Source organism: Crocuta crocuta, unplaced genomic scaffold, assembly GCF_008692635.1.
Source record: "Crocuta crocuta isolate KB4526 unplaced genomic scaffold, BGI_CrCroc_1.0 scaffold125, whole genome shotgun sequence".
Classification (NCBI taxonomy): Eukaryota; Metazoa; Chordata; class Mammalia; order Carnivora; family Hyaenidae; genus Crocuta; species Crocuta crocuta.
The window spans coordinates 1,176,800-1,192,203 of record NW_027531143.1 but is presented as its reverse complement, the minus strand read 5'-3'; the positions used below and the strand labels follow the sequence as shown (position 1 = coordinate 1,192,203).

At 36.4% G+C, this 15,404-nt stretch overlaps 1 protein-coding gene across 1 annotated transcript in view; it reads left to right on the top strand.

The window, feature by feature from the left end:
- The window catches only part of PIGK (phosphatidylinositol glycan anchor biosynthesis class K), a 113,392-nt gene extending 98,760 nt beyond the window's left edge, over positions 1–14,632 (top strand). Inside the window, exon 11 of the mRNA XM_077771039.1 lies at positions 14,097–14,632. Coding sequence (XP_077627165.1) covers positions 14,097–14,213 — 117 coding nt within the window. The 3' untranslated portion in view covers positions 14,214–14,632. The remainder of the gene's footprint in view (positions 1–14,096) is intronic.
- The last annotated feature ends 772 nt before the right edge of the window (positions 14,633–15,404 follow it).

The following is a 15,404-nucleotide window of genomic DNA, read 5'->3' as shown; positions in this document are numbered from 1 at the left end:
TGGTCTTCATAAGGAAAATGAATACCCAAAGAAGCAGTTAGGAGTAGGAGATTGTATATTTTAATAAGGAAATGCTTTTTATGAAGAACTGATGAGACAAAGAGGCTTGGAATAGGAGCAGTATACTGTGGGAAAATGACTAGGAAATATTTGAGGGAAACTAATGGAAGATAAGGGCTGTTTAGTAAGGTGGTTTTTATAGTCACTTTGTGTTGAGTCCTAGTTTCCAGTGATAAGAATGTTGTCTTCCTGGAACAGGAAGAGCACCTTTCTCATGGGAAATTTTTTGATTGGCCTCTAGGTAGAAAGGTGGAGATCAGAGAGCCCTTCCTGCATCTGCTGTTTCTCAAGTACCTTCAGTTCAAAATAATCAATATGCCAAAGTGGCTTATTTGGGGGTGGCGTGTTCTGAACCCAGTAACAACCATTCTCTAGAGCATGGGTTGGCAAACCATGGCCTACAGATAAAATCCAGCCTACCACATTTTTGTAAATAAAGTTTTATTGGAACACAGCTAAATCCATTTGCTTACATATTGTCTGCAGCTAATTTTGTACTACGAAGTAGAGTTAATAAAGCAGAGTTGAGTACTTGCAACAGATTATATGGCTTGAAAAGCCTAAAATATTTACTCTCTAGCCCTTTGAAGAAAAAGGAAGAAAGATCTGCTGCTCTGAAACCTTTTCCTCATCTGTAGAGCAGGGTAATAATATTATCTATAATTATTGCCTTTAAAAGGCAATGTATTTAAAATTCCTTAAAAACATATGCATGGCTGGGGGGCACCTGGGTGGCTGAGTCAGTTGAGCATCCTTCTGATCCTCTGTCCCCCTCTCTGCTCCTCCCCCACTCTGAAAAATAAATATTAAATAAATAAAAAATAAATAAATACATAAATAAATAAAATATGCATGGTGTATGGTAAACATTTTAAAAGTGCTAGGCATTATTACCTGCAATTTCCACTTGACCCTCTTGGGTTCTTCCCTAGGCATCCTTAGTGGACAGATCCCTTTTGTTTCACACTCTCTGGACAGCCCTTTCCTCTTTCTAGACTGAAGCTCTCCTCCTTTCCAGATCCATTAGTAATATGGATCCTTTCACTTAATGTAATTATCAGTATTTGAATTGAATTTAAATCTGGTTGGATTTAAATCTACTATATTCCTGTTTGTTTTCTATTTGTTCCATCTGTTTTTCGTTCCTTTTCCTGCTTTTCCTGCCTTCTTTTGGATTGAGTATTTATATGATCTCATTTTATCTCCACTTTCTGTTTATTAGTGAATCTACTTTGTTGCTGTTGTTGCTGTAGGGCTTATAATATGTACATCTTTAGTATATTACAATCTCTTTAAATATTATTTAATTCATATTTAGTGTAAGTACTTTATAATGATATATTCTTAATCCCTCCCTTCCATCCTTTGTGCTGTTCTTTTTGTATGTTTTAATTCTATATATGTTATGATCTCTGTAATACATTAGTATCCTTATTGCTTAAAATAGTCAATTATCTTTTAAAGAAACATAAAAACAAGGAAAATATTTTTATATGTATCTACTTATTTACCAGTTCTGTCCCTCCTTATTCACTTGTGTAAGTGTGCATTTCTATATGATATAATTTTCCTTCTGCCTGAAGAAATTCTCTTAACATGTCTCCTAGTATAAATCTGTGATAGGTACACCTTATGTAGTATAAGTATTTGGTATATACTACTTTGTAGTATAGGTCTGTTGAATTCCCAAAACTTTTGTTTTACTAAAAAATGTTTTGTTTCACCTCCATCCTTGAAAAATTTTTTCATTTGGTACATTTTCCCTAGAATCCTAGGTTAATAGTCAATTTTTTTTAGCACTTAAAATATCTTTCCATTGTCTTCTGGCCTTCATGGTTTCTGACAAAACATCTTCAATCATTCTTTGTTCCTCTGTGCATTTCTCTTAAAGGGTCAGGTAGTAAATATTTTAGGCTTATAGGTCATCTGTTGCCTTTATGCAACTACTCAACTTTGGTGTAATATAAAAGCAGCAAGGATTTTGATTTGATTATGATGTCCCTTTGCATGATTTTCTCCATGTTTCTTATGCTTGGTTGTTGAGCTTTTTGGATTTGGTGGCTTATAGTTGTTTTTATTTTTTTATTTTAAAAAATTGTTTAACATTTGTTATTCAGAAACAGAGAGAGACAGAGCATGAGCAGGGGAGGGTCAGAGAGACAGGGAGACACAGAATCCAAAGCAGGCTCCAAGCTCTGAGCTGTCAGCACAGAACCCAATGCAGGACTCAAACTCACAAACCATAAGATCATGACCTGAGCTGAAGTCAGACGCTTAACTGACTGAGCCACCCAGACGCCCTTGGTGGCGTATAGTTTTTATGAAGTTTGGAAACATTTCAGTCATTATTTGTCTTAGATGTTTTTCTCCCTTCCCGTTTGGGACTCCAGTTGCACAAACGGGATCCTGCTTGTTATGGTGCCACAGCTCACTTGTGCTCTGTTTATGCTTTTTCCTGCTCTTTTTCTTTCTATGCTTCATTTTGAGTAATTTCTGTTGCTATCTTAATAGTTATCTGCTAGTTCTTGTATGGTGTTTAATGTGTTAATTTCACACAGTATAGTTTTTGGTAAGGTATCAGCCAGGATGGCAGTGTCATTTGAGGCTCAGGGTCCTCTTCCAAGTTTACTGGAAATTGGCAGAAATCAGTTTCCCGTGGTTGTAGGGCTGACTGAGGGCCTCACCTCTCAGAGAGGGTTGCTTTCCCTGCCTCTGGCCCGCTCCACAACAAGGCTGTTTGACTCTTCAAGAGCAACAGGAAAGCATCTAGGCTACTCCTAATATTATCTATCTCTTTGACTTCTGTCTCTTGATGTATACACTCTCTTTTAAAGGGTTCACCTAATTAGGTCAGCCCCTGTCCCCCCGGATAATCTCCTTTTTTATTAACTGAAAGTCAACTGATTAGGGACCCTAGTCATATCTTCAGAATCCCTTCATCTTTGCTATATAGTATAACCTAATCACAGAAGAAATACCCCACCAAATTTACAGTTCTGTCCACACTGAAGGGAAAGGGATTATACAGGAAGTGTATACCAGGGAGAGGGAATCTGGGGCTGTCTTAGAATTCTGCTGACCACAGTTTGATTTATACTATTAATATAATTTGAAGACTACAAATTATATTTTCTAGAGAGGATATAAATAGACTGGAAATACTAGTAAACTACCACTGATTAAACAGTTGAAAACAAACAGTATTTTCTAAAGTAAATTATAACTGTAGCCTCAGTATATTTATTTTTTTCTTTAAACTATAGTTTAACTGAACTGATGTGCTCATTGTATTTTAAGAAGAGTCTCCTCGAAACCTTGGAAATTTTCCATTTGCTTCTCAGTAAATATATACAATTTTGAAAATCCTCAGTTTCTTCTTTTTACATAATTTTAGCACTTAGATCTTTGCTCTGTTAACTACTTTGCTGTTCTTCAGTAACGTTCTCCTAGCAACATGAAAGGGGAGACCAAATATTGTGCACAGTTGGCAGTGCAGTGTTGCTTAGCTACCTATCTTTTTAATTTGAAATATTAGGCATTTCAATAATAGGTAGCCTTTAAGCTCTTAAGTGTTTGCTCATGACACATTGCAGTGTTTTATGTGTACTTTTCACCTTTGTATTATAGCCATTATTGTGTAAGGTTAAAAAAAAATAGGAGTGTATTTAATAGTAGTCAGTAGAGTACTTTAACTACATAAAATCAGTCATTTTATGAGAAGTTCTAATATGGACACAAATGAAATTATACACTATACTTTAATATGAACTTACCTTAATGCAGCTGTGCTACAAAATGCAATAATTATACCAATTTGTCATTTGATTGCAAGGAAAATCAGTGCAGAATGTCTAAAATATTACCTATAGTTGTTTTAAAAATAGCAATCTTGTTGTACTCCAGAAGTACTATTAAATACATACTGAAAAAGCACTTTATTATATTATGTTGCTGTCATGTTATTCCTTTTACTTTTTCTTCAAGTAGGATATCAAGTACTAAACCGTATTATCGTAGTACATCTCCTAATTCAGAAAGGATGAATATATGAAGATTCTTCTAAATGGATTCTTTTTTTTTAATTTTTAATGTTTATTTTTGAGAGAGTGTAAGTGGAGGAGGGGCAGAGAGACAGGGAGACACAGAATTTGAAGCAGGCTCCAGGCTCTGAGCTGTCAGCACAGAGCCCAATGTGTGGCTTGAACCCACGAACTGTGAGATCATGACCTGAGCCAAAGTCAGACGCCCAACCAGCTGAGCCGCCCAGGCACCCCTAAGTGGATTCTTTTAATAGAAAATTTTCCTATATATATGCCCCTTCCCCTGCACATGCACAAAATAATTAAAGATATATGTATCCATTGGAGAAAGCACATTTTCAAAAACATTAAGTTTAGAGAAGAGATTAAAACTACTTAATTCTGTTTCTTCCAGAGAAACACTATTAAGACTCTAGTATGTTCTTTTTCTTTGAATATTGTTATAAAAAAGTAAAGATCATATTTCATACTTAATTTGAATCTTTTACTTCCTTACTATTACAGTATAAGCATATTTCCAAACCATTAAAATTATTTGAAAACATTTTTGTTTACTGTTTATGTGGAAATATATTTCCATATTTTTATTTATATAGATTATTTTGTTTTTTATTACGTAAATAACACCAAGAAAAAACTCTGTGCAAAACCGTTGTCAGCATTTCTGAGTTTCTTAAAATTTTTTAATGTTTGTTTATTTTTGAGAGGGAGACAGAGCACCAGCAGGGGAGGAGCAGAGAGAGAGAGAAAACACAGAATCTGAAGCAGTTTCCAGGCTCTGAGCTGTCAGCCCCAAGCCCAACACAGGGGTGGTGGGACAGCAAATCCATGAACTGTGAGATGATGACCTGAGCCGAAGTCAGATAGCCAATTATTTCTGAATTTCTTAATATAGATCCTAGCTCACAGTGTAACAGTCCCTATGAATGAAAAGATACAAACATTTTAAAGATCTCTAAACGGGGCGCCTGGGTGGCTTAGTCGGTTAAGCGTCCGACTTTCGCTTAGGTCATGATCTCGCGGTTCGTGGGTTCGAGCCCTGCGTGAGGCTCTGTGCTGACTGCCAGCTCAGAGCCTGGAGCCTGCTTCAGATTCTGTGTCTCCCTCTCTCTCTGACCCTCCCCTGCTCACGCTGTCTCTCTCTCTCTCTCCTAGAAATAAATAAAACATTAAAAAAAAAAAAAGATCTCTAAACATGTTATTTTTCTGAAAAGTTCACCATCCTTACTGACATTTACTAGTTTAATTTTTAAAAGATGAAGAAACAGTTAATATTTTTATTTGTTCTTATGATCAAGAAGTTCATGGATTTTTTTCTATGTAATTAGCCATTTGTAATTATTTTGTGAAAATTTTCATTTCCCTATTCCATTTATTGATAAATCTTTGTGTCTTATAGATGTTGAGGAGATCTTTATGTACTGAATTCATCCCCCTTTCTGTCATATTTTCCCATTTATTATCCTTTAGATTTGTACACTTTGCAAAATACAGATCTTTCAGAAAGTTCTTTTGAAGATCTTTTCAACTTTACTTTTTTATTTTCATTTATTGCTTTTAGACTTATAAATCTCTTTAGTGTGAAGATTCTCCTACATTTTGTCTCTTTTTACCCTGTTCACCTGTGAGTAAGCACTGGCTCAAGCTTAGAAACTCCTTGTCTCACATCCCAACTCACAACAGAGCATTCACACAATGAATCTTTCTGGCCCTTTACGTTCGCTATACCCAAAGGGCGTCCATTCTCTCAACAGCATTTCCCAAGTTCTAGGGTCCTAGGGGGTCAGCAGCATCACCTTCCTTCTCCCCTTCCCCAGTGCCTGGTATTTCTCAACACCATGATTTTGCTCTCCTCCAACCCAAATGTGACATACTGTTCAAGGCCCAGCTGTCCCAGGAAGTACTTTCTGAGTCTGCCTGCAGGCCCTTGGACTCCTGTGTTCAGTTCTCCACAATGAGTTCATCTGTCACTACCTCCACTGGTACTGTTCACAGCTACCATTAGGATGTGACCTTTAGGTGCCACTTTACAGAGGAAATTTTAAAAAAAATTCTACATCTAATATTTTTACATTTAATTCTAAACCATGTAAAGTATATTTTGGTTTCTAGCGTTGGGCTAGAAATAAAACTGATTTTTTTTTCAAATGTTAATCGAGAGCACCAGTAAGAATATGTTCTTGCCCACTGATTTATGACAGTTCTTTTGTCATGTGCTAACCTCTTGGCTACTGGGCTGATTGCCTGCTTTCTATTCTGTTTCATTGATCTTTCTATTTTGCATGAGAATAGCATTATAGATTAGCTTTATTATATCCTTTTTGATATTCAGGACTGTTTACTTGTCTTTATAGGGTAATTTGGATTGTTTACCTTACATCTCATGCTATGGCTATGGCTATTTCTGTTATTTTATGCTTTTTTATTGCTGTTGTAAATGAAATTTTTTTCTGTTCCGGTTTTTTGACTCATTTCTGCTAGCATATTGTAAGGATATTTTTTAAAATATTTATCTCAACTTTTAGCTCTTTATTCTTTGTAATTATGAGTTGAGTTTATAGAGTTAGTTGTTATCTAATCATATTTGCAAATGAAAATTTACTTCTCCTTACTAGAAGTTATGTCTATGTTGGCTGGAAATTGTAGAGCCATTAACTAATAATGTAAACAGTGGATATTCTTGTTACAGAAAAACTAAAATCATAGTTAAGGAAAAACATGGTCAACTTTATATTAGAAAATACTATAGTTAAAAATAAAACATCTTTAATTATCCTAGATTAGATTAGTTGCATTGCAGTTTTACCATGAGTAAGGTGCATCAGAATCCTGGGAGATGTTAATTTCCCCAGCAGTGGGGCAACATCTCCATGATGCTAATTACTAACTTCAAAAGGAAGGGAACTACACTTCAGATCCAGGTTGCAACTGAGAAGAGGAAGGCTAGAGGAAATTGAGTGAATTAGTCTGGGTTCCCCTACTTCCATTTCCTAGAAAGCAGTTCCTGGCATGGTAGCAAATGGAATCATTCTCTTTCCATGAAGACCTTAAGAGAGACCTGGAACAGCATTACTACAGCTCCCTTAAAAGGAGAGTGTACAAAGAACATTCATAAAATTTACCTCTAGAAGACTAATATTTTTCCTGGATGGCTTCATCAGAGCCTGGCTCTAGATAACTCGTCTGGTGTGACAGATGCTGAGTGAAGCCCTTTGTGAAAGTTGGATGAGTTATTGGGGCTAGATTTCTCATTCCAGAAGAGTCAGAGGAAATCATCTGGACAGACCTCCCCCACTTAAAGTTTGTGGTGGACAAGGGATCAAGTAGCTCCCCTTCTTGGTGTTCTTATTTATACCCATTGTTGCAGAAACCTAAAGCCACAAGTATGTAGATGGGAACTTTATTTTCTCTGATAATAAAGGATCAGGGTATTTCCTTCCACATTAATTATCACCTCAGTGGATGTATGCCATAGCTGTTGATCCATAATAAACCATTCTAAAACCTAGTGGCTTAAAATATCAACCATTTACTTAGCTCATAATTCTGCAGGTTGACAGTTTAGGCCAAGTTTAGCTGGGCAGTTCTCAACTGTGTTCCCTCATGAGTCTGCAGTTAGTCCTGGGTTGGTTAGATGGGTCTGTTTTTGAGAGTTGGCTGGTTGTTGTCTGGGAGACCTGAGTGTTTCTCCACATGGTGTCTTTTCCTCCAGAAACCTTGCCTTCATTTTTTTCTCATGGTTGCAGAGGTCTGAGAGAGCAGAAGCAAGCAAAGCATCTTGAGGCTAAGTTTGGAATTAGGACACTGTTGGTTGTTTTGTGTTTTATTGGCCAGAAGGTGTCACAAGGCCAGCCGCTTCAAGGCGAAAGGATGTAGATTCCACTTCTCGGTTAGAGTTGCTGTAACACCACATATTGCAAACAGCATAGATTCAAGGGAAATGTGAAGAATTGGGCCACTTTTTGCCATCAGTCTGCCATAGTTCGGTGAATGACTTAAAGATATGTTTTGGACACTAATTTCCTTGTCAATGTAGATTTTAATTTTGCTCCCTTTTTGTTTTAATTAATTACTTTTTTTTGGGGGGGGGAGAGAGAAAACATAAGTGAAGGAGGGACAGAGCGAGAGAGAGAGGGAAACACAGAATCTGAAGCAGGCTCCAGGCTGTCAGTGGAGACCTGACATAGGGCTTGAACTCATGAATGTGAGATCATGACCTGAGTTGAAGTCTGACACTTAACTGACTGAAGCCACCCAGGTGCCCCTAATTTGGTTCCCTTTTGATCTCAGCCTGTTGTCCTTGTATCTTGTATATTTCTCTTTATACCATCCTTTTATCTTCAGTATCTTGTGCATCTTTATTCAAGCCCATGCTAAATAAAATTTTTCTGAAATTGTTTTTTGGTTCCTATTAAATCTTATTTAGAGATACGTTTTCTGCACCTTCAGGATGTTTCTTTCTCATGTGTGGGAGTATTTTATTCAGACTTCACTGTGGTTTCCTTTTAGAACGCTGTTGGTATGTGCCATCAGAGTGTGTGGATGCCTCTCCCTACCTACTTAGGTTCGAATGGCTTCTCAGGTCTGCATCTTAAGACTAAGTGGTTACACATTTCCCGTGACTAGCAGGCAACCATCAGTGTAGTTTTGTTAAACTAAACCAGGATAATCTGCTAACATGCTACATACACCTGGTTTGTTGGCACTTTAAAAGAATGAAGTATATGGAAAAACTGTATTTCTTAACATGTACTACTAAAAGGATTTTTCCTGTATTTTCCCTTTTCTGCAGAGCTTTTGATGTAGATACTGAAACTTCTGAGATGCAGTGAATTGTTGTCAGTGCCCCTCTACCTTCTGACACACCCTTTACTGGGAACTGTATTTAAATGGATAGAGGTTTGCCTTGGGAGGGGGTGGGGGGAAGGGAATCAGTTTCACTACTTTGGCTGCCTCATATAGCCATCTTTCTATTGTATAAACACTATTTCTCTTCAATAGCAGGCTGAAAAAGGGAGAGAGCTAAAGTCCCTTCTCAGTTGACAAAATTACTGTGTTTCACAGAGCGGAGCAACCCTTTGCATTGTGGGTAGTAATCAGAAAACTGGGCCACTATTAATTTGTTTGTAGACCTGCTTTCTAGGACTTCCATAGTGAAATTATCTGAGATTTCTCATCAGAGGTTAAATGAATTTTAGTAGAATGTGCTCTTACCTTTTTCTGTGTCTTAGCATGTATTTTCCTGAAAAGATGGGAAAGCCTGCACTGGAGGATTCTACATAGATGCCATGTTAAACTAAGAGTCCAAGTTGTATTTAATTAATAATTCATTTGCCATTTTTTCTTAATCAAAATATGTAATGAATATACAGTGAAAAGTATTGCAATTGCAAATAGCCATTTTGAAAGGCCGAGCTTTGCTGCTTTGGTTAGCCTGTACAGTGTTATGCGAATACAGAATTCCATTATAATTTTGGAGTGATTACATATATTTCTTAGTCCTCCACTATGATCTTCAAAGCTCTAGCACTTTGCTGTTCTCTCTGGTCCTCTCCTGGGCATCAGTGGTCTAAATATGGGCTACATCTAGTTGAAGGACCAGGAACCAATGCCTCCAGAATTCTCTGAGCCAGTCTTTGGAATAACAGCTCAAAATAGATGCCTGGACCAGTCTTGGGAGAAATGATGGTGACTTCCAAAGAAGCCATAAAGCCATAGTTGTCTTCTGTCTGGCACTTGTTTCTGGCTAAGTTTAAGGTCTAATGGTACAACTGTGACCTTAGGGAATCTATCTCATTGGAAAGTAACCAAAGTTTCTACAGCTGTAAAACTAAGATTGCTATTAACTACTTGACTATTAATAATTTCTAGTGAATCATGGAGCTTAAATAATGTTCCTTTTTTTTTAAAGCATGAGTTGGTTTAAATACCACCTGAAAGTTCCAGTACTTTTGAACTCTTGAAATTCATACCTCCTGAATTCTTTTAGCACTGAAACTTATTAAATCGGTTTATGGAACAGTTGTCTGTATTATAGTCTGTTCTTCCATAGTGAAGAGTTTAATGCCAGATTTTGACAATATTTATTTAAATTTTTTAAAGTATTAACCTGGGGCAGTATCGGTAGAGTATCTGACTCTTGATCCCAGGGTTGTGAGTTCAAGTTCCACATTGGGTCTGGAGCCTACTTAAAACAAACAAACAAAAAAGTATTTGTGTGTGTGTGTGTGTGTGTGTGTGTGTGTGTGTGTAAATACCGTATAGGGCGCCCAGGTGACTCAGTTGGTTAAGCATCTGACTCATGGTTGCAGCTCAAGTCATGATCTCCTGGCTTGTGAGTTTGAGGCTTGCATCAAGCTCCATGCTCATGCTGACAGTGCAGAGCCTGCTTGGGATTGTCTGCATCCCTTTTTCTCTGTTCCTCCCCTGCTTGTGTTCTCTCTCTGTTCCTCTTTCAAAAATAAACTTAAAAAAATTAAATATATAAATACCAAATAAATTGGAGACTCCTAGTTATCAGGGAAATTTTAATATTGTCCCCCCAATTAGGTCCATGCTTTTCAAGGGAATTTACAGGGAACATTTGTAAACTATTATATAAAGGTGTGTTTCCACTAATAACTAATATTAACATTAGTTATTAATAACTAATGATAAGATTTTCCCAGTTTATGGAAAAATAAGTTTTGGTTTAGTGTTTTCAACCTGTTAGGCGTGAATTGTTTGACTAATAGAAAATAACATGACAAAAATGAAGCAGCAGTCGATCATGTTTAGTTCACCCACTTTTTTTTCATTGTCACATGCTTGTGATATTTATATTACTTACTTTTAATATAACAATGCTTTATATTAATCTGGATTTTCTACTGGAATTAAGGCTTTTCATAGTGTTTCACAAAGAACACCATGACTTCCAAAAGCTCTGCCATCTGAAATGGTTTGAGAACCACTGGCATTACCATCTTGTAAGATACTAGAGGGAAAGAACCTGGGTCGTCATCATCATCTCACCTATGATCGGAGCCATTGTAGGGTTTTGAGTAGAAAGTAACATGAGGAAAAATTGGATTATGATATTTTTGTGTTTGGGGAGTTTTCTGGAAGGAGTGTCGGGTGGGGAGGGTAGGAGTTGCCCTAGAGTGAATGTGGCATGTAACCACTGTAAATAATATTGTCAGTTCGGTTTATATTAGGCAGCTGATTAAAACTCTATCATTATCATCCAGATGAAAATATTAAGGTGGATTTCTCCTATTATTTTAATTATTCAGTTTTGAATTGAAATGTATACAAGTTAAAATAACAGAAATTAGATTGATTCAAACATTGTTCTTGATAACTAACAAACACAAAAGAAAGTTATCTTAAAAGTACTGTCAATTTCATATCATCACTTTTCTAGGTAGGAACAGGTAGTTATAGAGTAAATTTTCAGAAAACACATCATTGTACTAATTGTGCATTCATTCATTCTTAGGAGGTCTGTGTTACAATGCCCATTTTATAAATTCAGAAATTCAGAGTGGAGAAGTGGCTTGGCAGTGGGCTGTCAGTGTTAAAAGTAAACTTTGAATCAAAGCAGTTGATTCTAAATCCCATGCTCTTTGAACCACACCACACCAAGCCCTCATTTTTAAGTTATTTAATTTTGTAAATTACAAAAGTAATGTGTGTTTAAAACAAACAATACTTACATGCATTCCTGTCAAGCTTTTATGTATATACATATTATATACAAATATATATGTGTATTTTAGGAGGATGTATCTATCAGCCATAGATAGATGGAAAAGAGAGGGGCATCTTGGAGGAAGAGAAACTAATAGGACAGCATTTCAGTGACCCTGAAAAGAAATGATAGGAGCTAGAACTAAGGTAGTGGCAGTGGTAATAGAAGACTTACAAAGGACAAATATGATGGAGAGAAAACATGTAAGAATTAGTAACTCATGGGAATGGGAAGGTCTGTGAAATGGGGAAGCTAAGAAGGACTTTCAGCTTTATCACTTGGGCAACATGGATGCCCTTCATGGGGATGGAGAGGTAGAAAACAGGGAAGGAAGAACAGAATTGGATGGAGGACTCAGGAATGAATTTGCTCTTGGCTGTAGTAAAGTTTGTGATCCTTTAGAATATCCAAGTAGAGATGTCTGTTAAATGTACATGAACATAGGGTTTAGTGTAGAGTTCCCTGTTAGTGATATAAATTTGTGAGTCAGAAGCCTGCTGACAGAGGTCAAAACCAGGGTACAGGTGTCACCCAGAGAGTTATTTAAAGGGAGAGAGTAAATGGCTGAAGGCAGACCTCTAGAGAACACTAGCATCTAAGGAGCAGAGAAGATTGAAAAGGAATGGTTAGAGAAGTAGAATAAAAACCTGGTGAGAGTATCACTGAAGCTAAGGGAGAACTTCAGAAGAGAAGGAAGCAATTGCCGAAAGATCACCTAATTGAAAACCAGGCATTTCCATATGTAACTTCTGCATTTATAGAATTAAACAAAAAGTAGAATTTCATTGTATCTAAATATTCTTTTGAATCCTTTTAGTGGGTTTATAATGATGTATATATTAAGAAACTATCACATATTTTAAAGCATAGATAATAAACATAAGTAACTATAGAATGTGGCAGTATTACTGGCATGGGCTTTATTGGTGAATTCTGCTTGATTTGACTTGTTTTATTTTTGAGTTTGCCTGCCTGCCTGCCTGCCTGCCTTCTTTCCTTCCTGCCTTCCTTCCTTCCGTCCTTCTTTCTCTCTCTCTCTCCCAGACTCCCTGCCTCCCTCCTTTCCTTTTGTAATATGATGAGTTTAAGATTGAGTGAAGAGCATTAGGAGTCCTGGTTATGTACGGGAAACCAAAGCATCTTGTAAGAGATTTATGAGCATTCCTTGGCTAGTTTACATGGTGACTAGAACAAATTTAAAATTTCAGATTACAGTTTTTCTTCACTCTATTCTATCTAAAATATGATCCTGGTGTCATGTGATTTTCATAACATAACTGTCCCTGCTACCAGTTCAGGAAGTAAAAGTCATAGGAAGATCATAATCACAGACCTTCAATTTCAGGGACATAATGTAGCTGTTGAAATGACAACTAAATGGAGAAGACTGGTCTGCCTTTCCTTGCTGGACTAAGGAATATACAAGACACTTAGTTGGGTATTGAGGGGTGGAGGAATGGACAAGGAGATACAAAATGGACTGAGCCAGACTTTGTTTGCCCTCTGGAATTTTGCAGGTAGATAAGTGATAAAGATAATTATATTACTAAATAGAAGTAAGAGTAGAAGGAACTAGAGATTCAAAGAAAAGAACGTATCAGGTGGGCCGCCCGCNAGGGAAAAAAAAAAAAAAAAAAAAAAAAAAGAACGTATCAGGTGGGAAAATCTGGAGGAGTTGGCATTTCAGTTAGTGAGTTTCAAATAGGCAAAATGGAGTAAAGAGCATTCTGTTAACAAGGGCGTAACATGACTAAAGGTATCGGCCCCCAAATAAGTATTTGTTGAATATCAACACAGATGGAGTTGGCAGCAATTGTTTTTCTGATGATTTAATCAGTATAATGTATGTATGTTTCTTACATGCCAGGCACTATGGAAGGTAAGTGCTGGGGCCATATGCAAGATGACCCTCATAGAGCTATGTCTAGTAGGAGAGACAGATAAAACCAACAAACTAATGGATATATAAATTTGAAGTGAGAAGGACTGTTAGGCCACCAGATAGCTTGGGTGAAGAGAGATGGCTGGGTAGAGTAGTCAGTGAAGTCTCTTTGAAGGGCCAAAGTGTCATTTGAAACTGATCTCTGTAAGAACCGCTTTGAAATATTTACCCGATTAGAAGTCTTTATCAGTGTTGCTATCCTAATACATTTAATTTGGCTAAGTTACTCCCTCTTAAAACACAACCTATGAAATTTCTGTTTTCCATCAGTGTTTGCTTTATCCGTTGTTGTTAAATTTACCATGTCATCTTTGTTTTGCAGAAACCAAAGCTGAAAGATTGGCATCCTCCTGGGGGTTTTATTCTGGGATTGTGGGCACTCATTATAATGGTTTTCTTCAAAACTTATGGAATCAAGCATATGAAGTTCATTTTCTAGATGTGATGAATGAAGAAGACTGCATGGAAGACTATCACCTTGGATAAAATGTTATGCCATTACATTTTTTAAAAAAATACACTGTTCTGTGTGAATTGGGCAAAAAGTATAGGGATACTAAAATTGAATGAACTATTGACTTGATAACTTAAAAACAATTGTTAATGCAAGTGCTAAATATACTTTTTTTTGTTGTTCATGTTATTAAAATGATGGGACAGAGAGATCTTAATGGCTGTTTTTGAAAATAAGAATTTCCCCTAATTTTACTCCCTTTTCATTTGGAAAAGAAAAAAAGTGTGAAGACATTAAATTCTCACTAGCAGATGTAAACGTCTGTCAGTATTTTTGTGTTGTTCTCCTAGTGTTTTTTTTCTATGTACATAATTTTTTCCCAAATAAAGATAATATAAAATATATTCTGTAACTTTACTTTTCATTTTACAATTTGTTATCAACCCGTGACATTCTTCAGAACACATTGTGAATGGTTGCACAGTATCCATTTTATGAATATCCAGTAAGCTGTTTAACATTCTGCTCTTCTTGGACCACTTTGTTCTCCAAATCTTCCTTTAGTTCATTCTTTACTGTGTGAATATTTTACTGTAAGCCATTCATGGAATTCTGAAGCTTTAATTATAAGTAAGTGAAAAACATTAGTTCCTTAATTTAATGTACTGATAGTTTTGGGGACCTTATTTGCTGTCAGTTTATTTGGAAAATGTAAGACCTTTGACAATTTCATATTATTGACTGCTCAAGAGAAACAAACCCCATCATTTCTCATTTCTAACCATTCTCTGATCCTCTAGAATTGCTTACCTACTCTTCAGTTTCTATATTGAAAGAGACATTGTTTCAATTCTGGTAAACCTTGCCCACTGACTGGATCTGTACTTTTCCTGAGATGATTATTCCATAGAGTAGAGGGATGGTATGAAAAATTCATACTTACTTCCCTGCCTTCATCTCTGACTGATACATCATAAAAGGCAAAGAAGACCCCATTTCTGGTCTCTGTGAAAGTGCAAGAGCTCATTTCTTCATCACTGATTTTATCAGCCATCTTCCTGTCTTTCTCATAACTGGAAGTGGTATTGAGATTGTGTTTTGCCGTCAGCCCCAGATTTTATATATATATACGTATATATATAATACATATATATATATTTTTTTTTTTTTTGCATA